Consider the following 23,290-nt stretch of genomic DNA (forward strand, 5'->3'; position numbering starts at 1 on the left):
CATGACCTTCTCATTTGGTGTTCACTCAATTGGAAGGCCGGAATAGAGGGCTCCTAAGCAATGTGGGGATGGATTCAAAACCAATCAATAAACGGAGCTTCCACCAACTGCGTTCACCTAACCAGTCCTATCAGATTTATGAACAGGAATAGGCTATATGACAGGTCAAATGGCCCACGTCAACACTGTCAAAGGTTTTTGGTCCACGATTAATGTATTACTATGGGGCAGTTGGCATAGTAGATTATGGATTCCTCAGTGGAGGAGTGCTGGTGTTATAATTGGTTGTTGTTTGTAAAAATATTGCCTGTGTAAATTGTGTCCTTTTAGAATCTTGATTTAAATAATAGTGATGCGTATACATTTTGTAACCAGGGCACCTTTAAAAAAGAGATCTTGGTCGAATGGACCCCTGAATGAATAAATGATAAATAAAAAATAAATTAAAAAATTGGTCACTTAGGATGCAATCCTAACACGAGATGTGCGCGCGTAATTCGGACATTTGCGGATCTCAAATTAGGATTCCACCCTTACTGCACAAAACCAAGGCATGAACATGTCTTTCCTTGAAGCTGACCCTATAGGACCAGTAACATTTTTGTTTCAAATGTAAGTTGCTGCCATCTGCTGTACTTCATGGGTAAGTCCTGCGCAAAGTGAAAAGAAAACATACTGTAGGCTAATTGCATCACAATTCACACATAGAGACTGTATTATTGAGTGATGTACAGCATATGTTCAGCATATGTTCCTAACGTTTCTGTGGAAATGCGCTGTGGAAAATGCAAGAGAATAATAATTTGAACTATAGATTATTGTGAATTGAGAATATATCTATGTCACATATAAATAGGTCACATATGAGTAACCAAGTTTGCACAGATGTTGCCCAGTAAATAAGACTCACGAGACTCAAGCACATCACAGCGCATGAGATTCCGTTATGGGGCATGCACATAATTATACATAGGCCTATTCGGATATAAGAGTCAAAATGCACTTTTATTTACAAAATAGTTCAGGCTATATCAAGTCATTGGGTGAATCGATATTTAAAGCAAAATCGCTTTATTATTGAAATAATGCATTATTCGTGCTGCATTAATGTCAGGTATCTTATGCGTAAAACTGGTAGGTGGCTTTGGTTTTCGGTCACAGCTCAAGGCTCGACCGACGATATATACTTTTAGTCAACTCCGTCATTACGCACAACTACGTAGTACGTTCGCCCAATCAGCTGAGGAGCTTGAGCCCCAGGAAAGAGGCAGATGATACGGCAGCTTTGTGAGCGACCAGGTGGAACTTGCTTTGTTAATACGGTTGAACATCGGAATATGAAAACATTTTAACGCGGGGACGGCGGCAGAGCCATTGCGCGAAATGATTTACTTGATATTAATTTCCGCGTTTTCTGGAGCACTCATTACATTGGTATTACAGTTCTTGCTGCTTTACCGGAGAAGCCCCGAGTCTATAGCTAGGACAGTGCAATATGTCAAAGCAGTGCCTGATCCCGCATTGAAGGATTACTTTAATAACCAACATGCCGAATCAGGCCAACAACAACAAGACAACACAGCATCTGCTGCGTCCAAGCAGCAAGAGGCCATCTCTCCACGGCAACAGGAAGCGGCTGTTACCAGCAGTAGCCCTAAACAACAACCGCCACCGCCTTGTCAAAACGAACCCCTTCACACCTCCAAACCGGAGACGTGCAATTTTCTAAATGCTATCTTTTTGTTCCTGTTCAGGGAGCTCCGCGACACTCCCGTGGTTAGACACTGGTTGACCAAAAAGATCAAGGTGGAGTTCGAAGAGCTCCTGCAAACCAAGACAGCAGGTCGGCTGTTGGAGGGACTCAGTCTCAGGGATATTTCCCTGGGTCATTCTCTGCCCGTGTTCAAAACGGCCAAACTAATGCAACCGGTTAGTTTAAATGAGGATGGTATGCCCGATGAACTTAATTTTGAGGTGGACCTCGAATACAATGGCGGGTTTCATTTGGCAATTGACGTAGACCTAGTTTTTGGGAAGTCTGCGTACCTGTTCGTAAAAATGACCCGTGTGGTGGGAAGACTGAAGCTGCAGTTCACTCGGATGCCTTTTACGCACTGGTCCTTCACATTCCTTGAAGACCCATTGATAGACTTTGAGGTAAAGTCACAGTTCGAAGGAAGACCCTTGCCTCAGCTCACCTCAATCATTGTCAACCAGTTGAAGCGTGTCATCAAAAAGAAACACACCCTGCCAAATTACAAAATCAGGTAAAACTTGCACAGAGACCCAATACACTGTCTGCATGTCAGTCACCATCATGTCATGCCTGAAAAGAGATGGTTAGTGCAGGCCTAATGCTGTTGTCTGGTGCTACTGATGATACACGTTTGATGTGTGTATGCCTATCTCCCCTTCCCTTCCTCTTTCATTGGGGGACAATGAAACAAACATAACGTGTCACACAGAAGATCTGTGGATGAGATGCATATAGGTGCTCCTAAACTAATGTTTGGTCCACAGTGAGAAACATGGTCAGGGCCTACACAGTGATATGTTACATTTTCAACTTTAAATAAGATTTTATACTTGCAGGTTGTACTCAGTGTCACTAGATAGGCTGGGTGTCAGTAGTCTTAAGCACCTGTTGCAAAGGAAGTCATTTATGGGATATCATAAATGCAAAGCTCTGAAATAATAAGGGACAGTAGGCCTATATCCCTCTGAGACACAGGAGTGCCCTGTCACTACATTGAGAAGGGTTCGAAATTACCACAGCTTGAGGTGAAATAGGCACACAGAAAGTTTTCCAACACCAAAACAAGAGGGCTTTCTAAGACTTTCAACTATCACTTTCTCTGTCACGTTTTCTATTGTCTCTCAGTCCCAGTCACATTTTAGTATCTAGTATATTTGATAATTTTTGGGTATGACATACAATATTCTGAATATGTCAGCAAAGCTTGTATTTTCTGTTTTGTTTTTGCATAATGCAGACCTGCACGTATAAAGCCTGGCATCCTTTTGCAGATTTCACTAATATCCACTCCTGTGGTATGGGGATGCTCAATAACTGTAGCCAGTTGAATTGAAGTAGGCTTACAGGTAACTCTGAACTGGCATCACTTACTCAACAAAAAAATTACAATTAAACTATAGTCTTAAACATCAGCTCTCACAAACACTGTGACTGCACTAACTGGGCTCAGCATGGGTGCCCACAATTACATGGCACACTGACCCATGCAGCTGGCTTGTCTGTGTTATGTTTGGACAAGCTACACTGGTATGCTGGGACTGCAGCGATATCTGCATTGGAATGTCAACCTTTCTGTGGTGCCACCTTTGGCCATCATATCTCCTGTCACTTTATTTTGCTATGATTGTTGGAGTAGCATTCATTTCAAGAAATTGCGATCTGTTGCCTCTTTGAAAGGCGTGTGTGTGTCGTGTGTATAAGATTGCATTAGACCATTCTGTTCAGGCCTTTAAATTAGGCTAATATGTTTGTGAATGATGTAGGCTACCTGCTTGTTTGCATGTAACCTTTCTATTTATATCAATATCTCAAGACAGTAATGCTATTATGGATTTGCATGAGCCTACAGTGTGTATGTGTAACTATCTGTGAGATGTATCAGGTTATTACAGCTACTGCAGTTGACTTAGCCAGGGAGGGTGAGAGAAGGAATATTGTTTTCCTTGAAAATCAATGAAACGCTGTCTTGTGCCTGACAAAAATGAACAGACTTTCCTTTTATGCACCATATTTTCTGCGTAGGCTGTATGACGGAGGCAAACAATGGTTTGGTTGTTTAGTGACCAAACCATTGTTTGCAAAACCACAAAAATTAACCACAAGGCCTAAAAGTAGCCTAACTATTGGATGTGTCTCTGCGCTACCACACAGGCCTCACTGACATGACCATGTTTTGACCTGATTTAATGTGTGGGAGCTAGGCTAACTGTTACTGTTGGACTGAATGCACCAATCTGGAGGAGTTGCTTAAAATCGTGTGTGTGGTTGTGTACGTGTGTGAATCGCCCATGATCAGGATGCTGACTGAGCGAACAAGTGTTATGAGGTGATGTAATGGAGAATAGCCTTTGAGGACAGAGCAGTGGATGGACGTTTGGATTTGCTGAATGGCACAGATGGTAGGACTCTGGAAGGGAGGGGGGTGAGGCTGGAGGTAATCCAGGCATTACAACACCCATCTTGAGTCAGATCAAAAGCAATGGGAATACTGTGCTGAAAAGCACAGAATAACATAACAATGCTTCATTGCAGGCAAACCTCGAGAGGGTAAATGAAAAGCATAAGAATTCCTCTAGTCTGTAACCCCAACATTAAGTTGCTCCAATACGGTACAGTGTAACATGAACTGTAGGAACAACATTGTACATACAGTCACTGACTGTAGCCTACTTATTATTAGGTAGGCTTGCGAAACCACATATTTTCTGGTGACACACTAAGTCCCCCAAAAGGGTTCCCTTCGCTTCAGAGAACAATCCTTATCCCACGTGTCAACACAAACCACTCAACTGTATTACTATGCAATTGCCAAGCAATTACTAATGTACTATGTTGTCTAATAACATATTATTACAATATTGTTTTTACAGAATTACTACAGGTTATTGGGCAAATTTAAGTGTGACAGATTCCTCTTATGCCTAAGATTGGTTAATGACCTACTCTCTCTCTCTTCTTTCTCTCTCCCTCTCTCTCTCTCTGCATGGTAGCCTATCTGAATGGAGTAGGAGGGGATATGATATCAGTATTTCTCTGGAACTTTGACATTTAAATGAGACTGAAGTACTGCAACCCCATTACGGCTCAGACTTATGCCAACTTCATACACTCATCTATCAGCTGCTATGAAAAGTCAAGTCATGAAACCTCACTGTTAAGATCTCAAACCAAATATGAAACAGGAACGCTCATTAGATAGGAGAGTGAGATTGATGCCCGCAAGTGCTGGAATCAAACTTTCACCTGGGTACTCTACTCACCAGTGTAGGAAATCCTGATGTGCCTTTTCAAGTGCCTCTCCATAAGAGCCCAAATGGTGTTGTTATGTATAGAACATCGGCTTGGAGAGTGCTTAATTGTTTCTATGCATGGTATGCCCTGCCAAATACATCTGATGCTCAGGCAGTAGGTAGCCTTAACCTAGCACATGCGTAATAGATAGGGTGGCGAACAGACTTAAGACCTGAATTTCTGAGTTCTTGATTCCCAGATGGTATTAAAGGTAGACTCAGCAGTATGATCTTAGCACGGGGAGTGGAATGACTTCAGATGTGTTCCAGCAATTCTGTAGGCACGCAAACACTGCATCTTCAATTCGGCTAGCTATCTCTGCCGGTGGTCGCCCTGCTATTTCGTGGCCAAGTCTTATTGCTGAGTCTACCTTTAAGTCTCTTTGTCCACATTTGGTGAAGGGAATGGGAACCTATGAGACAATTATTTACTACAGCCTGAAGTTGTAGCATATTATCCATCACATTCCAGATTTACCAGGGAGATGGCCTATCACTTGTTATAATCACAGTCAAATACACTGAGCCAGCCACCCCCATCCAAATCCTCATCTGTGAGTAGACAAGACAGACCAGATTGGCACCATTTTTTACTGAACGTCCCACTGTTTTTTTCTTTTTAAGTTTGACTGTTTTCACTGCACATTATCCTGATGTCTGGGGGATGGATGAATGCTAGCTGCCCTGGCTTCGCAATAGTAATATCTTTCTCATTCTATATACTGTGTGAAATTCTGAAATTATTGAGATGTCCTGGACCATCAGTAATGTGGGAAGCCCCATGGCGTTGGAGCCATTACAGCCTCCCCCCCCCCCATCGCTTATCCACTGTCAGCTGTGTTGTTGGTTACGTAATTGCTCTCCAGACAACTGTTACCCTTCCAATTGAACCCCTCTCTGTACTCTTTAATACCATCTGGGAATCAAGAAATCAGAAATTAAGGACATTAGTCTGCCTGCCACTTCCTATACTTGGGGGAGAGGGGGGACTGCAGGTTTTGTATTTATTTTGTATATGCAGCAGCCACTTTTAATTGTGGCTGTACCTTTTCAGTTCGTCTCTGGTCTCTGGATAACATGTAATCCAGACACAGAAAAGAGACTCTTGCATTGATTGGACTGTCATTGTTGTTTAGCTGAGAGAGAGAGAGAGAATTCACCAAGGATAAATAGTGCAGGGGCAAAGTTTGAGTCTCAGTCAAATCTCTTACTGTCAATAATGCCGTCTCTATCATATGTGGGTGTTTACAGGACTGGGGTCAAAGGGGTTTTAATCAAGGTTACTTTTGTTAGCCTCGATTACCAGTTTCGCCAGTCTGTTGAAATGGAGCAGATAGTGTTTTGATGACCAAGCCCATAGCAATGGGATACTGTCGAAGCCCCTGATGTTGCATAACTTCATATGTGCCTTAGTTTGAGATAATGAGATTGTGATTGTTTAAGCCAGACCTGGCAAAGCAGGGTTCAAACTGCTTAGCTAGCCTCACAAGCCGACATCTCCTCTGGCTTGACTTTTGAAAGTGATATGATAACTCATAGTTGCATGCACAGACGGTTTCATCATGGTGTAGATCTATAGTATTGTAGCGAATGGCGGGGTAGAGTAGCTTGCCTTAAGCGGGTATCGAACTCGCAACCTCTCGCTTACAAAGCGGCCGCGCTAGCCACAACACCAAGAGAGTTAACTCACTTGGCGGAGCTGCTAACGGGCCTTACACAGGGTCGTTACACTATCCCCTCCGTTCGGGAGAGCGTGCCCTCACGCTTCACTATACGAGTCTCTCACGTGGACACGCCTCTCCGATGGCCTCACGGGCGCCATCCCGCTTCTGACACCAATGTAACGAACGGCGGGGTAGAGCAGCTTGCCCTAAGCGGGTATCGAACTCGCAACCTTCCGCTTACAAACCGGCCGCGCTAGCCACAACACCAAGAGAGTTAACTCACTTGGCGGAGCTGCTAACGGGCCTTACACAGGGTCGTTACAGTATAATGTACCTTATGTTCCTTGTATACATTTACATTATATATCAACAATGGAATGGTGATCAAGAGAAAACTAAAAGACATAGAGAAGTGCAGTAAATAATATATGTATTTCAGCAATCAAGTAAATAATATGTAATTCAGCAAACAAACACAAGAGTCCATATACAATCACAAAGTCCCACCCTAAACGTCCAACCATTCACTGGCTTTTTCCAAGTCCCGCCCTAATCAACTCAGTCCCAATAGAAAACGGATCCGTCCGTGACACAAATCCAAACTAAATAATCCCCGCGAATTTAAAACCCAAACAAAAAGGAACCTTCACCAGCCGTAAAAAATAAACAAATAGCGGCTTGGCAAAAACCCATTGGCTGGGCAAAAGAAAATACAAAAAACTGAAGGGATCTCAACTGATCTCTGCCGTCGTAACTCCAATATCTCCGCTCCTATATTCCTAGCCAATACAGGGTATATACTACATTTGACTGATACATGTCACAGTTGTATGCAATACCCACATTGAGACTTAGGCCAACTTTACAGTACATCTTGATCTGTAAGGCTTTTTGCCTGCTTAACAGAAAATCATTGTTCAGTTGTTCAATTAGGCTGCTGTACATCTGTGACAAGTATCAGTCAAATGTAGTATATAGCCTGTACAGGTCACACATTATTATGGGGGAAAAGGAGCCCCTTCAGAGAAGGCCTATCTATGCAGGTTAAGTAAGTAAGTTTTCCAATTAACATGAAGGGTATGTCTGGTCTGTTGTATGTATGATGTTTTCATTTATGTTTTTGTATTTGATATAATATATGGTGATCAATTGTATGTGACTTTAAATGTCGGACTGATGGGTAAACGGCAAGTCGTGAAAAGAGGGTTTGCCTAGGGCGGAGACAATAGGATTTCCGCCCCTGGGGAGTCAAAGGTTTGAGTGACCTGGATCTGCGAGGACGATTTAATCTAAAAACCGACAAAATTAAGTCTAACATGTTGCGGAGAACCGGTAGCTCCGCGGTGAAACGTTGTCCTTGTATATACGAACTATTGGCTAGGAATATAGGAACGGAGTTACGACGGCAGAGATTGGGTGAGATCACTTCAGTTTTTTGTATTTTATTTTGCACTGCCAGTGTGTTTTTGCCAAGCCGCCATTTGTTTCTTTTTTACGGCTGGTGAAGGTTCCTTTTTGTTTGGGTTTTAAATTCGCGGGGATTATTTAGTTTGTGTTTGTGTCACGGACGGATCCGTTTTCTATTGGGACTGAGTTGATTAGGGCGGGACTTGGACTTGAGTAGGGAAAAAGCCAGTGAATGGTTGGACGTTTAGGGTGGGACTTTGTGATTGTATATGGACTCTGTTGTGTTTGTTTGCTGAATTACATATTATTTACTTGATTGCTGAAATACATATTATTTACTGCACTTCTCTATGTCTGTTAGTTTTCTCCATTCTATTGCTGATGTATAATATCAATGCTATACAAGGAACAGGGTAATAACAGTAGATCCCAGGGAAAGCCTGCCCTCTCCAAGATTTCTCCTTCACAGTAAAGAACTCTACTGGGACCTCCTCCCATACAGCCAAGAACCTTGGGGTGACCCTTGACAACCACTTATCTTGTGCGGCGAACATCACAGCAACAGCACGCTCCTGTAGATTATTCCCCTACAACATCAGAAGGATACGCCCATTCTTTACCAGAGAAGCAGCACAACTTTTGGTCCAAACACTTGTAATCTCCTGCCTTGACTAGTGCAACGCACTCTTGGCCGGACTCCCCGCCTCTGCCATCAAGCCTCTCCAGTTCATGCCGCTCGTCTGGTGTTCAACCTCCCCAAATTCTCCCATGTCACGCCCCTCCTCCGCACCCTTCACTGGCTCCCGGTAGCAGCTCGCATCAGATTCGAGACTCTGGTGCTCGCCTACCGGGCGGCAAAGGGAACAGCCCCTCCCTACTTGCAAGCAATGGCTAGCCCCCCAACCCCTCCGCTCTTCCACCTCACTCCGCTCTTCCACCATGGCTGCCCGCCTGGCACCGCCACCTCTACGTGGATGCAGCGGCCGCGCCACTCGGTCACGGCTTTTCACTGTCCTGGCGCCCCGCTGGTGGAATGAGCTTCCCCCCACTGTCAGGACTGCAGAGTCACTACCGATCTTCCGCCGTAGATTGAAAACCCATCTCTTCAGGCTACATTTTAACAGTCCTTCCTAAGACCTCTTCACCCCCATTACCCTCCCTGTACTAACCCTAACCCCAACCCTTGAGACCTCTTCACCCCCACTTCCCCCCTGTACAAGTTCTCTCCTGTTAATAAATAATTTAAAAAATAATAATTTAATATATATATATATATATATGGATAAAGGCATCTGCTAAATGCCATAAATGTAAAAATCCTAATTCTGTGACACAATCTTGATAATATTCATTATTGACCATCTAAGTCAGAATCACAATCTGTCATTCCATCCGATGTTTTGTAGCTTTTAGTTAAACTCCAGAAGCCTTCTGAGGCTGGGTGACTCTGCTTTGCCTGTCCTCTCACCTAGCATCGCTCACATAGGAGGCATTTTTAGGATTATTGCCTGGATGGAACATCAGTCTGCATTTCGTGCCAGGCCCCCAAAATAGACATTAATCCCAACATAACTCCAGGGTGATTAAGCCGTGAGTTTGTAGATCTTTAGCGGACAACCTTGGCACACACCGTAATCGCAAATCACATCTGGTGCCTTGAAACACACCTGATTCTCAATCAGGTTTGGAGATGGGTTTTTTTGGGTGGGGGTGGGTGGGCATTTTGAAGTGTACACATCGGACAGTTCATTTGTGACTTTGTTCATAGCGTGAAGGGATAATGTCCCTATTTTAACGCTCTGTGACCGGCTACACCATCAGTTGTCATGTTTGGCCTTTCAGCCTCCATTTGATCTCTACACGCTTTGTTCCTTGCTCCAACTGCTCAGTATTGCATTAGGCCACTGTAAGTCTTCTCAGACATTAGTGGCTGAAGTAATTAATATTTTGTCTGTTTTTACATATGAATTAGTAAACTGATTATAGAGAAGCTATGAGAAGCTGTTCCCTTCTGAATTAGCCGACCCTTTATAAGACCCAACCATTTCCACTTTAATTTTATTGTTTATTATTCCAGTGAATAAATCTTAGCCTTTCAACTATTTAATGAATGTGCAAGATACCAAAAGCTTGGTTGATGGCAGGTCTAATACCACCATGCAATTCACTCCAAAACATTCTTTATCTCACCCTTGTGTGCACAAGCCATTTTTACAGAAAAACACACAAATATTTAAAGAGCTTTTCTGAGTCAGGTTTCCCTACTGAAAGGAATGTCTGGCCAGAGCATGGTTCCCAAAACTTTTTGACTTAACATCAGCTGAGCTGTCGTAAGCGGATACAGGTTGTGTATCTGAGAAGATGAATACCAAGTACAGAATGCATGGAGTGGTTTGTTCAACTTTATTCCAGTGTTTTTCTTGCTTTAAAAAAATAAATAAAAAAAATAAATCTTTTTTTACAGCCATTTAAAAAATAACAAAAAACATTTCATTTTCTTCTCCAACTCCAGAGTACAGCAATAGAGTCTTTGACAAATATTAGACTATTGTACAAATTGGGCACAATTCTGAATTTCTCAAGTAAGACTTTAGAAAGCATTTTAACAAAAGCACTAAATATGCATACCGTTCAGTAGCCTGTATTCTTTCTACTAACATGTGTTGTGTGACAGGGTACAGTTGGCCTGAACGCTGCCCTAATGAATAATTATGAAGAGACTTAAAGCAGGAGGCAGGTAGGGCCAAAGGAGGTAGTAGGGATGAGCCCTATGCATTTTTAATAAGGTCTGTTCGACCAGGCTAATGGTGTCTGCGGAAAGTGAGAGGTCCCCGTCTGGCGACTTGTATTTAGCACAGAGACAAAATGCAAACGTGTTTTCCAATTAAGATGACTTAGTAAAGTAATGGTGCTGTCAAGCCCTCATTCCCAATAATGGCTACTGTTCTCATCAGTTAGCCCCTCTAATGTTACTAATGTCCTCCAACCCTGACCAGCAGTCTCTCCACGCATAGATGAAATATTAACAGTAATTACATTATCTAATGTAATGTAGGCTTCCATGGCCTTTGTAGAGTTAATGGTTATGGTTCTTGACGACAGACACAAAACTGATGACTTGACTATTGAAATGACCGTGTGTTTGTGTCAAATACATCATCATAACTCTCAATGAGTTTCCATTTGATTGCTATTTAGCAGAAGCTTTTATCCAAAGCGCCTTACAGTATTGTGAGTGCATGTATTTTTTATGGTCCCAGCGAGAATCAAACCCCCAACGACTTAAGTGTTGCTCTACCAACTGAACCACACAGGATAGGTCATATAGCCTACTCATCAGTTAGAATAAGAGTGTTGTTAAATCCTTTCTCCAAGCCTTAGCTAACACTATTCATCTTTGCCATAGCATGGGGCTAGGTGGCACTGACTAAAATGGAGTTAGCCAGCCAAGTCTCACAGAATGTCTCTCTTTGTCTCTGACACCACACACACACACACACACACACACACACACACACACTCTCTCAAACTCACACGCACACACAATCACTCACTCTGTGGAGTTTTTTTCTCTGTGGAAAGGCCTTGGAGACAGTGTATTGACAACTACAAAGGAGCTCTGAAGGAACCAAGAGTGGGGCTGGCTGACAGAGGGCCCATTCAGAACCACTGCTTGATTAATGGTGCTATTTCTGTTGAACTCCCAGAACCTGGAGGGTACAGACAGAACTGTACTGGGATATCAACAGAAGTGTTCATAACTGTGGACAACCTGTGTGACTGAGAAACTGCCATGAGAACAGAATGACACATGATGATGAATACTCAGCAGTTGACATCTTTCTCTTTTTCATATTTATGAGCATAAACCTTAGGTCTATATGAAAATTGACACAGTGATTTTCTCAATCTATGAATCATGCCAGTTATATCGCCAATTGTATATCGCCAATTGTCAACCAGTGAAAAATGTTTCACTGGTTAAAGAAGACGGTCGGATGTTTCAGCTATAAATAGCATCAGGTGCCCCGGACTAGAAAAGACCAGAGACAGGCATGTGCTTTCAAACAACAATGTGCTTGTACTTAACAATGAGCCCAGTTTAACTGTTGCCTTAGTTCTGCTTTTTAGCTAATGGCCACACCCAAGAGAAGGAAGTCACAGTCACTGTTCACTCTCCCATGGTGTGGGTTAGGATTACAGACACACAGATACAGTAGTGACTCGCTCAGTGATGTGTGTGTATAGGAGGTGTGATCAGGGCGCTAGTGTGTGTGTGTGTGTGTGTGTGTGTGAGAGAGAGAGAGAGAGAGAATATGTGTAAGAAAGAGACAGATGTATGCTTGGAGAATGTGTCAGTATTTGTGTCTTTCTGTCCGTCTGTTGAGGTCACCCCTGCTGTGTTGAGAGCAAGAAACACAGAGGGCCTCTGTTAGATAATCAGATCCAAGCAAGGCAGGGATTTCCTCCTAGTCTTCCTGCCTGACCTGCCACTGGAGTTTGAGACGTCCACACATCTTTCCACCTCTCTCTTTCTTTTGTCCTTCTGCTTCCCCTTAACCTGTCATTCATTGTTTGTCCTTCTCTTCTCTCTGTTCACCTTCCTTCCTGCATTTCTACCTTTTCCTCTGTTCATCTCTTCACTCTTACTTTCTTCTCCTGCATTTATCACTCATCCATCTCTGTCTCTCTCTTAATCTCTCCATCTACTCCTCAACCCCCCCCATCAGTGTCTTTACCTTCCCTTATTTTATCTTACCCCCTGCTCTCTGTTCAGTAAGAGATGGACAGATGTGGCACAGCAAGCAACTGACCTCCTAGTTCATAAATTAAGTAGTAGTTATTTCAGAGCAATCTATCCCATTTGTTTGACATTTGGATTCCAGTGTTGAATTGAATGCAGCCTTAATACAGAAGTAAGTATGGCAAAGCAAACAAAAAACCTGCAACCTATAGGATCTGCTGCTGCCAGTTGGTTATATCTATCTCAAACCTTATCACTGAGGTCATATTTCAATCACTCCAGAGAGACAATCCTGCAGATGATGACAAAGCAGAATGACGCTAACTGACTCTGTGTCTGCTAAACTGATCATGATCTGAAACATAGACATTAACGAGTCCTCAGGGCTTTGGCCTTTTCAACTCCTCCAAAAGCAGCAGCACGTGGTGTACAGAAAAAGCAGAACAAAGCAGAAGTGTTTGAAGCAAATGCTTATAGGATTTTTAGGGAAGTGATCACGTCTTCCTCCTCTGGAGGAACAAAGAACGTCATGTGGGCAGTTCCATGTAAAAGGACCCATGAGGACCAAAATGTGAAATTCATCAGAGCATATGAAATGGGGTGTCAAATGACGGCTACAAGTCTATATTTTTGGGAAATTAAGTCAGAAATACATTTCTCAAGCATCTTCCATCTTTATAAGAATAGGGATAAGCAAAGGCTTTAACTTCTGGTCAAACATTTCCGTCTATCGACATCAAACTTCTTTAATGTTTTAGTGGAAACCCCGGTCAACTAATATCAACACTTCTATTTAGTTTTTAGGAAACACTTATATTTGTTTTTGGCTTCTGTAAGTTTAAGAATCATTGCAGAGTCTCCGGTTCATTCTATTACCAAAACCCCACATGATATTATCAAATTTCTCTGCCTCATAAGGAGTGAGGATAGTGAAAGTTAACAAAAGTAAGATGTATAGTATAGACCTACCAAATACTTGTAGTGTTTTTACTGATATCGATTTAGTTTATTAATTAATAAGTGATTAAAATGGTGGATCTTCAGAGTGCAACATTATGTTTTTATTGACAAGACAGGCGCAGACATACAGGCACAAAAGCAGCAGACAAGAAAGGTGCCTGGGAGAAAGTTCTGAATCAGCCATTTCTCAAAGTATAATTCTGTTTTGCATTCACAGTTGTACCTGGTTCTACGTCAGATTTAACATTGCAGTGATAGGTTGATTTTTATTCCTCCCAGAAGAAAAGACCAATCATATTAGAACACTGTAACAGGTTTTTCAAATCAACAGTGAGCTGTACACATACATTTCTTGCAGGGTATGAAGTCACGAGCAGAGGTGAGACCTTGACCAAATAATCAGCTACCTCTTCAACCCGTCTTATCTTCCCCCTGTGCCAGGCTCTGCGGACCACAAACTCTCTGGGTCCCACGAGATAACATTTAAGGAGTCAAACTCTTCTCTTATTAATGCTGGACACCGGCACATGACTTCCTCCCTCACAGACAAATAGACTTTATTCTATTATCAAAAGTTCTTCTACAGGGACAGACGAAAAACTGTGGGAAATCATACAATAGTAGTTACAAACCACGACAGCATCCTCACCAAGCACTGCATCAACATCCTCACCTCTTGCTCCAATAAATGGAGACTTCATTGTTGTTCAGTGGTAAAAACGAAGACAGCAAATCACACAAATATGGAGTGCAAGTGACTTCCATTGAGAATGATGACATACACATTACACAATTCTACAAAAAGGACATGAAGGGAATTATCTTCATCATTAATGAGTGCACTGACATATATGGTGTGATGTCCCAAAGACAGATTCTTAGGATCCCTCACACACTGGTTGCAGACAATAAAAAAAGATTTTTTATTTTGCAGAGGCTATCTGAGCCAAACTTGGAGCAGATCTGGTGTGTCTGCAGATGACACAGGCCTACTTGTATTTTTTTTTCAAAATAGTTTTTTTCGCTGCCAAATGTGTAGGCTATTTTATTATGGTATAATGAAGAAAAATACACTGAACCACAAGTATCATTGATTTAAATTTAATTTAATGAAATTTCAAAGGCAGATTTATGTTTCTTGTGTTTTCAATTTCCCATTTTAATGTTATATATAAGTTGATAAAATAATACATTATTACATTAATGACATTGTGTATTGTATATTTCTACCTTTGTTCCCCTATTTTAGCTACATCATCATGTACAGAATGACATTAAATCCAGAAATACTGGAATGGACCCATTTAGTCATTTGTTACCTTCATTCTGATGTAAATCCACTTCACTTACTGTAGCCCAATAAAGAAAGTTATTTTCAAACTCGAGGTATCATCTGTTTTACACCCCACTCTTTCTGCAGACATATTTGGATCTTAATTTGGAACAGACATTCAACAGTTTTGGGGAAATGTGGTTACATAAAAAAAAACTTAGGGAGATGTTATGGTCATTAATCTACACAGTTCTTAAAGTAAGTGTGTTTTTTTCTGTCGGAATTGTTAGAAGTAGTCCTTGTGTAGAGTTGTATGGTTTGTTAAACTTTGTTATCAAGGGTTTTTGTTTGGCATACGTTTAAAAAAACAAGTCCCAGCATCATTCTGTTTCTGTGGAATTGCCCATATGCATAGGATTGCTGTTCTGATCATGTTACGTTTGTCAGTTTAAACAACACTCCTTAATCTCTTTGTTCACCCACAGTGGTCTGTTAACATTTACCTATGGAATTCAAAATCTATGCATAAACCCACCCCTCAATTTTCAAACACTGATGTTTATGGCCCTTTTGTAGGTGCGGACATAAATTTAGGGGAAGTAGGGGTGCTTTAGGCCCCGGCCACACTAGTCCGTCAGAAAATGGACAAAAACATGTACTCACTACTAGTCACTACGATGTGATGTAATCACTGAAATTTGTGTGTAAACAAATCATTTGGACAACAATTTTCAGATTTTTTTTGTCCCACAACATCACTAATTGTATTCCATTTGTGTTTTTTTCTTCCAGATATAAACCATTTTTCCCGTTCCAAGTCCAACCTCCTCTGGGCTCTCCCTGTGACATGGACCTCTTTGTCCAGGATGCAGGATTGGTGGAGGGCCGGCTTAGGGTCACCCTTGTTGAATGTAGCAGGTAGGATGTCTCATTCGTAGCAACATGGGATGGGGGCAATATGGTCAGTGTGCTGGCAGTGTAACCCTAACCCTAAACACTTATTTTCTGTATAAGGAGTGAGTCCTACATACAGTATGCTACAGACAATACTCTGGAGCATGATTGGATACAAGCTTGTCTCCCCATTCAGATTCAAGATGGGTTTAAGGTTTTAGCCATTATAGTTATTGTTTATGGTGAAAGCTATTCTTGTTAGATTACATCAGAACCTTTCATTTGTCTCTAGGTGTCCAAGCCTGCTGTTGATCAAGGCCTCAAGGCCTTTTATTTCTAGGGCACACCCTTGTAGGAAACACGGCACTAATCAATTGAACCATTAAGGCTCCGAACCTACCATCTAATTTCATTACTGCCTCCTCAAAGTAACCTAATCTATTTTGGTGACAATACCTACCACAGTGAGTTGGGACACTACAGAAGCAAGCCTTTGTCTTTGGAGAGGTTATCTATCCCTGCTCCAGTCTCTCTCCCCGAAAACACACCCAGTTTTGTTCCGAACCAATGAAAGGCATGTTTGCGTTATCTGCTACTCCTTGGGGGGGGGGGCTTTCAGAGCAGGCTCCTTATTAATAATGCACCATCCCTGGCTGCCAATTATGAGGCAGGCCTAAAGACCTGGCAGAGCCTTGTGCAAATGGACACCCTCTTACCTCACTGGAGCAGCCAGCCCTGTCTGAGAATGACCACCAGCCACTTGCGGGCGGGCGGGCTCTGAGAGGAGCCTAGTTGTCAATTAGGCTATATACATTGTTGTAAGCAAGGAGGATTGTTCTGTTAACTGACTTCAAATCTCCCAAAGCGAGTACTAGAAACCTCTTAAAATAGGAGGGCATGCTTACTCTAACCCATCAAGCATCCAACATGATTTATTCATGTGGACAGTATTCAGGAGTATTTTGGTTAAAGCTCATGCCAAGGGCACTGCACATTTTAAGACAGTGGACAAAACAGAAGAGTTTGTGTCCAAGTAACTTTGTTTTAGTTTTTTGGGGGGGGGTTTTGTTATAGAGATTTCATCCACTCTGTCAATTGTGGAATTTCATGTGGTATGTCTCGGTAGAATACATAATGTATCCCAGCAGAGGGAGACATTTCATTTACTTAATCTTGTTCAACAGCTTGTTGCTTACAGTAATCAGACCTTACATAAGGGCTGTCAGTGTATTAAAACAATTATTTTTCCTATTAGTTGATTAATCCATGAATTAATCAGATATGGATATTAGAAATTCTGGATCTTTATTCCTGTGTGTTTTCCTTGTTACAACATACTTGTTCCCTTGGCTACATGTCACCAGCTCTAGCTCTTGAAATCAAAATTGTAAGTTAATTCTACATCAATCTAAAAGTCCCAAAGTTGATGTACAGATCCTCGATTGCCCCTTTAAGAACAAGGTATGTTTGCATTTGAAAATAATCATGCCCATTATTATAATCAGGCTTATTATATGTTCTGCTATATGTCTACTAGCACGTCTACTCCTGATGTAATGTTTTCCAGGGGGCAGTACTAGTCTGCACAATCAGTGTTTATGCAGTGCCCTCCATAAATATTGTAAAGCAGGAAGCATTTTGTCTTCTTTTAGCTCTATAAACAGTTTGGATTTGAAATCAACAAATGAAAACTGAAATTAAAGTACAGATTCTCAGTGTGGAGAAAGAAAGGAACTGCCCAAAATCACCGGCATACCGCCTCATCTGTAAAATATGGTGGAGGGGGTGTGATGGCTTGAGCGTGTATGGCTGCCACTGGAACTGGCTCACTTGTCTTCATTAATGATGTAACTGCTGACGGCAGCAGCAGAAGGAATTCTGAAGTGTACAGACATATCTTGCCTGCTGAAGTATAAACAAATGCTTCCAATATCATTGGACGGCGCTTCATCATAAAAGAAGACAATGACCCCAAACATACTGCCATAGAAACTAGGGACAATCAGTTCAATTAAACATGCTTTTCATTTGCTGAAGAGGGAACTTAAGGCAAAAAAAACCTCAGAACAAACAACCTAAGATGGCTGCAGTACAGGCCTGGCAGAGCATCACCAGAGAATATATCCAGTGTCTGGTCAATGGGTCGCAGACTTCAGGCACTTGCATGCAAAGGATTGTCGATCAAATACTAAACATGAGTGCTTTATTTGGACATTACATGATTTTTCCAATACTGTTGGAGCCGTGAAATAGGAGTGTACATATAAAAATGTTGCACTTTCTAAATGTTGAAACCAATCTGAAAGAAAAAAACTTTCAAAAAATTTAATTCAAGTTGATAATCCCTACGTTGACCCCATAGAAGTTTCAAATCCAATCTGTTGGAGTATAAAGTTAAAAGAAGAAAAATGCTTCCTCTTTCCAATACTTATGGACGGCACTGTATGTGTCAGTATCCCAGTAGCCTGTATGGCTCAGGCACGTGTTGATACTCTCTCATATCATACACTCTTAACCATGAATGGCATCTCAAAACACAGTCCCAACTGTCAAACTATTTAAAGGGATAGGAAAAATCACATTTGGTTCCTTAACCTGAAAGGAGTGTATGGACAAGTCACTGAAGTAATAGCTAATCGTTTGCATTTTTAACCAAAAAACAATGGAAGTCAATAGACCCTTGAAATGTCATGCTCAAATTAATTAAAATCAAGTAATTTAGTATTTTCAGGGAATTTGAGATGGTTTGGGCATGACATTTCAAACATGCTAATTTAGGTTCCATTGTTTTTGGTTAAACATGCTATCAATTAGCAGTCGGTGACAGTGCCCAGATAAATAGAAAGTGTTGATTGAAGTCAGTCCTTGTCCATAGACTCATTTCAGGGTAAAGAACCAAATATCAGATTTTGTTATTTAGCTGAACTATCCCTTAAAGTAGTTTACAGTGGCATCAATAGCTGGTTTTCCACAGCGGGGCTTACGCTGTGCGTGCCAGTGTGTGTCAAGGCCAAGTGCTTTTCCTCAATCACTCCTGGGCTTCAAGAGTGCTTACTCCCGGCCGATGCTTTTAGCCTCCTATACCCTCTTGATCCTTATGAGGCCAAACAGGGCTAGGGGCAGTATGGATATTCTTATAATCCAAGTGCTTTAGTTGGCTAGCGAACTTGGTGGGTGGCAAGCATAATCCAAGTTGGCTTGCTGTAAACACGGCCCTTCTCAGGACAGCTGTTCCACTTCCTGTCTTTCTCATTTTAGTAAAATGTGCAGTTCCTTAGCAGTGGCAGCAGAGGGTGCACTTCAGTAAAGACAGTTAACATTGTCCTTACAAGTAATGCAGCTAAAAAATCAATCGAAAATCGAAAAATGTATCCAATAAAAGTGTGCCTTACCTGATCTTTAATTTTCCTAAATTATCATTCCACTGATACTGAAATATAAACAATGTCATACTAATAGACTTTTGTCTCCTATGGAAGAGTACACTTTTGATTGTAAAACCTGCTAACGTTAAGGATTTGAAATGTTTTGCTATTGTCTCTGAATTTGAACTGCAAAAGAAATAAACTATACGACAAGGTGGGACTAGAAAGCCCAGCTGTGGCTGGATTCGAACAGGCTTGTTCACTAGACTTTCACTAGATGCGCTGGGCTTTGAGCCATCGCTGGCAACTAGTAAGACGTTGCATGCACTGCGATTGAAAAGCAGCTAATGTTCTACTGGCATCCATAGGCCTATGGCCCTATAACCCTAACCTTAACCCATGTAGGCCTACTTGCACTTGTGTCTATTAAATATATGCCTACATACATACTGTACTGTAAAGGGATACAGAAAGAATGAACAGGGTTTGACTGTCTGTAATACTGTTGTGTGTTTCTCTTTCTGTTGTGTCTCTCAGGCTTTTTATCTTGGGTTCCTACGAAAGAGAGACCTACGTGCACTGCACCTTTGAGCTGAGCAGCCATGAGTGGAAAGAGAAGACGCGCAGCTCTATCAAAGCGGTGAGACACTGTTTCCTGCCCCCCACCCCATATTTAAAATGACACTAGTCATCTTTCTTAAAGACCACCTGAGTAGAACGCTTATTTGTTCGGACAAAGAGCCAAGGGACTGACAGATGTTTGATTATCCATGTTCCTGTCTCATCGGTCTGACCATTTGGGGGGGGGGCATATATTAAGGAATATAAATAAACAGTATCGTATCAGTCCATATTGTGTTGTGGATGAGATTAGAGGTTTTGGCTCAATATTTGATTCATTGTCACAATGCAAAAGTTTTTGTTCTTATAATGGCAGTATTACATATGTGTTACACATGAATTTGCTTTGTGCAGAATATTATATTTTTCTTCACTCTCACGGAGAGCATGTCCATCAGGGAAGAAGCGTCAGACTCTTTTTTTTGCTCTGAAATATGTACATTTCCCCCTGGTGACATTTTAAACACAGACAAAAAAAGACTCAGGTTCAGAGCAAACCTTTTCTAATTGCCACAATTTAGAGATACTAACATTATCACGTCAGAGTTGTTCGGAAGTGAGTAACGACCATCTGAGACTGAAATGTCAAGTCTAATTACTGACTCTAACACTCTCAGATCCCTACGCCACCTCTATCGCTTTACGCTCGAATGGCATTTGCGTCGTCCCAAAGTTTATTTGAGTGTCACTCAAGATGTAATTTCCCAGAACGACGATTTGATACTCAGTGTTGATTTTGTCAGTGTAGTTTTGCAATTTGTCCAGCAGGTGGCAATGACACAATAACATTGGCTCCATGCTACATTGATTTCAAGAAATAGTCTCAGGGGATATTTGTGTCTAAAGAAAGTATTTCACTCCTCACCTCAACAAGTTGTGCTTTTCAGCTTTCCAAAATCAACATATGAATTGGTTCAACTTGTTGTATAGTAGGACAGTTTTGTTGAAGAGAGAGAGAAAGAACCTCTGATGTCTTCCTGAATACTCAATAGGGGTGAGCAGTATTTTACATTGTAAGGTGTTTCTGGATGTCATGCTTTGGCCTAAATGTGTGCTTTTGCTCTGTACCTGTATAGTAAGTCAAGACTCTTGCTTTAATGCATTTGTTGAACCTCAAGCTTTATTGTTTTCACAGCCAAGCTCAATAAGATTTAAATGTGATCATGAAGTTCATGCAAATTAAGAAGTAGTGCAATCAGATAGGACTCCTAGTGGTCCCAGGTCTCTGTTGACATCTGCATGAGCGCAAAGTGTATGTCATCAATTAGTATATATTTTAAAGAGGCTATGATACCGCGTCAGCTGTGAACTTGATGAGCCTGAGGACCACATTTCGAACATTGCTGTGCACACTTTGACTTTGGTAGCATCTATAAATTATGCATAATCTGTGTTAAGTCTATGTACAGTATCGCGTTGAGCATTCACTTCTTATTCAACTCTCATCGATTCAATCAGTCTGTCCAAGAAGCGTGGGAACGTTTAGACACACAGTGAGGTAGTGTTACTGGACCGCTTGTACCTCATCACTTCTCCCTTCATTGCCAACCAGTGACTGTACAATTAAAATGCTCGACCAATATCACACAATGCGATTGAATAATTACTGATAACACTAAGTAAATACTAAGCAAGGGGGTAACAATAGGTTCTTAAATAGCTGTCTTTGTCTCACTCTCCATTTAAAACCAGTATTGTGAGTGACTATTGTATGAGACCCATTGGACAAACAGTTCAAGTCAAAGTCAAAGTCAAAGTGGCTTTATTGTCAATTCTTCACATGTCAAGACATACAAAGGAATCGAGAGGACGTTTCTCACTATCCCACGGTGAGACAGATAAAGTGCACAGGCACAAAAGATAAGACAAGACATACTAAAAGTGAAACATTCAATGACAGACAATAACATAATTTAAACAGTGCAAAAAGAACAGTCAGTAAAGACAGTAAATACAGTAAATAGCGGCCAAATGCTGGTAATAATAATAGTGCAATAAATCGGTAGATTGTCCAGAGTCCGTAGGGCTGAAGGGTTGGGGGGGGGGGGGTGTTTCAGCTTCCTGGCAGCCTGGAGGATGTGGCTGGGGGGAGTGAGGGGAGAGAATTTAGCTTCCTGACAGCTTGGGGTATGAAGCTTGTCATGAGTCTGGTGGTGTGGGCACGGAGGCTCCTATACCTTCTTCCAGAAGGAAGGAGGCTGAACAGTCTGTGTGCTAGCGTGGCTTGCGTCGCTCACAATCGAGGTAGCTTTTCGGGTGAGGCAGGTGGAGTAGGTGTCTTGCAGGGAAGGGAGTGGGGCACCAATGATCTTACCAGCTGTGTTCACTATGCGTTGCAGTGCTTTCCTGCTGTGTTCGGTGCAGCTACCGCCCCACACAGTGATGCAGCTGAACAGGATGCTTTCAATGGTGCCCCGGTAGAATGTTGTCAGGATTGGTGTGGGAGCTTTCGCTCGCTTCAGCTTGCGGAGGAAGTAGAGGCGCCGCTGGGCTGTCTTCGCCAGTGATGCAGTGTTGGTGGTCCAGGAGAGGTCCTCGCTGATGCAGTGTGCACCCAGCTGCACACTGAAGATTTCACATGTCCACAGAAAAGCAGTGTTTATAACCTGTGTTCTCTGACCATTTCTCCTTGGGACAAAAACAAGTACTATGCGACACTGAGACACCCTCTAAAGGATGGAAGGAGGCGATGTAACGCCTCCTAAACTGCAGGCGGCTATGGTAGAATGTTTCCATTTGACCAATATGGCCACCGCTGGCCGCGACCCTCTTGAACGCTTCCACTTGAGAGCTACTGTAGCTCTCTCCATTAACATAATGCACATGGAGATGCAGATACAAGGTGGCATTTGGGTTTTATCTACTTCTTCCAGCCCGTGGCCACAGCAGGACTCCACACTGAGGATTAAAGGCGATACCACCTGGAAAAGGTCACTCTGCCTCTCTCTCCCTTTCTCTCTTCGCATTTATCTTTGCTGTTTTTCCTCCGAGCATAATTGCTGAAGATGAGAGGACCCTTCCATCCTTTAGAACTGGGTGTCTCAGTGTCGCATAATGCTTGTTTTTGTCCCAAGGAGAAATGGTCAAAGAACGCAGGTTATAAACACTGCTTTTCTGTGGACGTGTGAAATCTTCAGTGTGCAGCTGGGTGCAACTGTTTGTCCAATGGGTCTCATACAATAGTCACTCACAATACTGGTTTTAAATGGAGAGTGAGGCAAAGACAGCTATTTAAGAACCTATTGTTACCCCCTTGATTAGTATTTACTTAGTGTTATCAGTAATTATTCAATCGCATTGTGTGATATTGGTCGAG

At 41.9% G+C, this 23,290-nt stretch overlaps 1 protein-coding gene across 1 annotated transcript in view; it reads left to right on the top strand.

The window, feature by feature from the left end:
- The first annotated feature begins 1,288 nt into the window (after positions 1-1,288).
- The window catches only part of pdzd8 (PDZ domain containing 8), a 44,527-nt gene continuing 22,525 nt past the window's right edge, over positions 1,289-23,290 (top strand). The window contains exons 1-3 of the mRNA XM_083694420.1: positions 1,289-2,267; positions 15,887-16,012; positions 19,891-19,993. Coding sequence (XP_083550546.1) covers positions 1,384-2,267; positions 15,887-16,012; positions 19,891-19,993 — 1,113 coding nt within the window. The 5' untranslated portion in view covers positions 1,289-1,383. The remainder of the gene's footprint in view (positions 2,268-15,886; positions 16,013-19,890; positions 19,994-23,290) is intronic.

Source organism: Argentina silus (assembly GCF_951799395.1).
Source record: "Argentina silus genome assembly, chromosome: X".
NCBI classification, from domain to species: domain Eukaryota; kingdom Metazoa; phylum Chordata; class Actinopteri; order Argentiniformes; family Argentinidae; genus Argentina; species Argentina silus.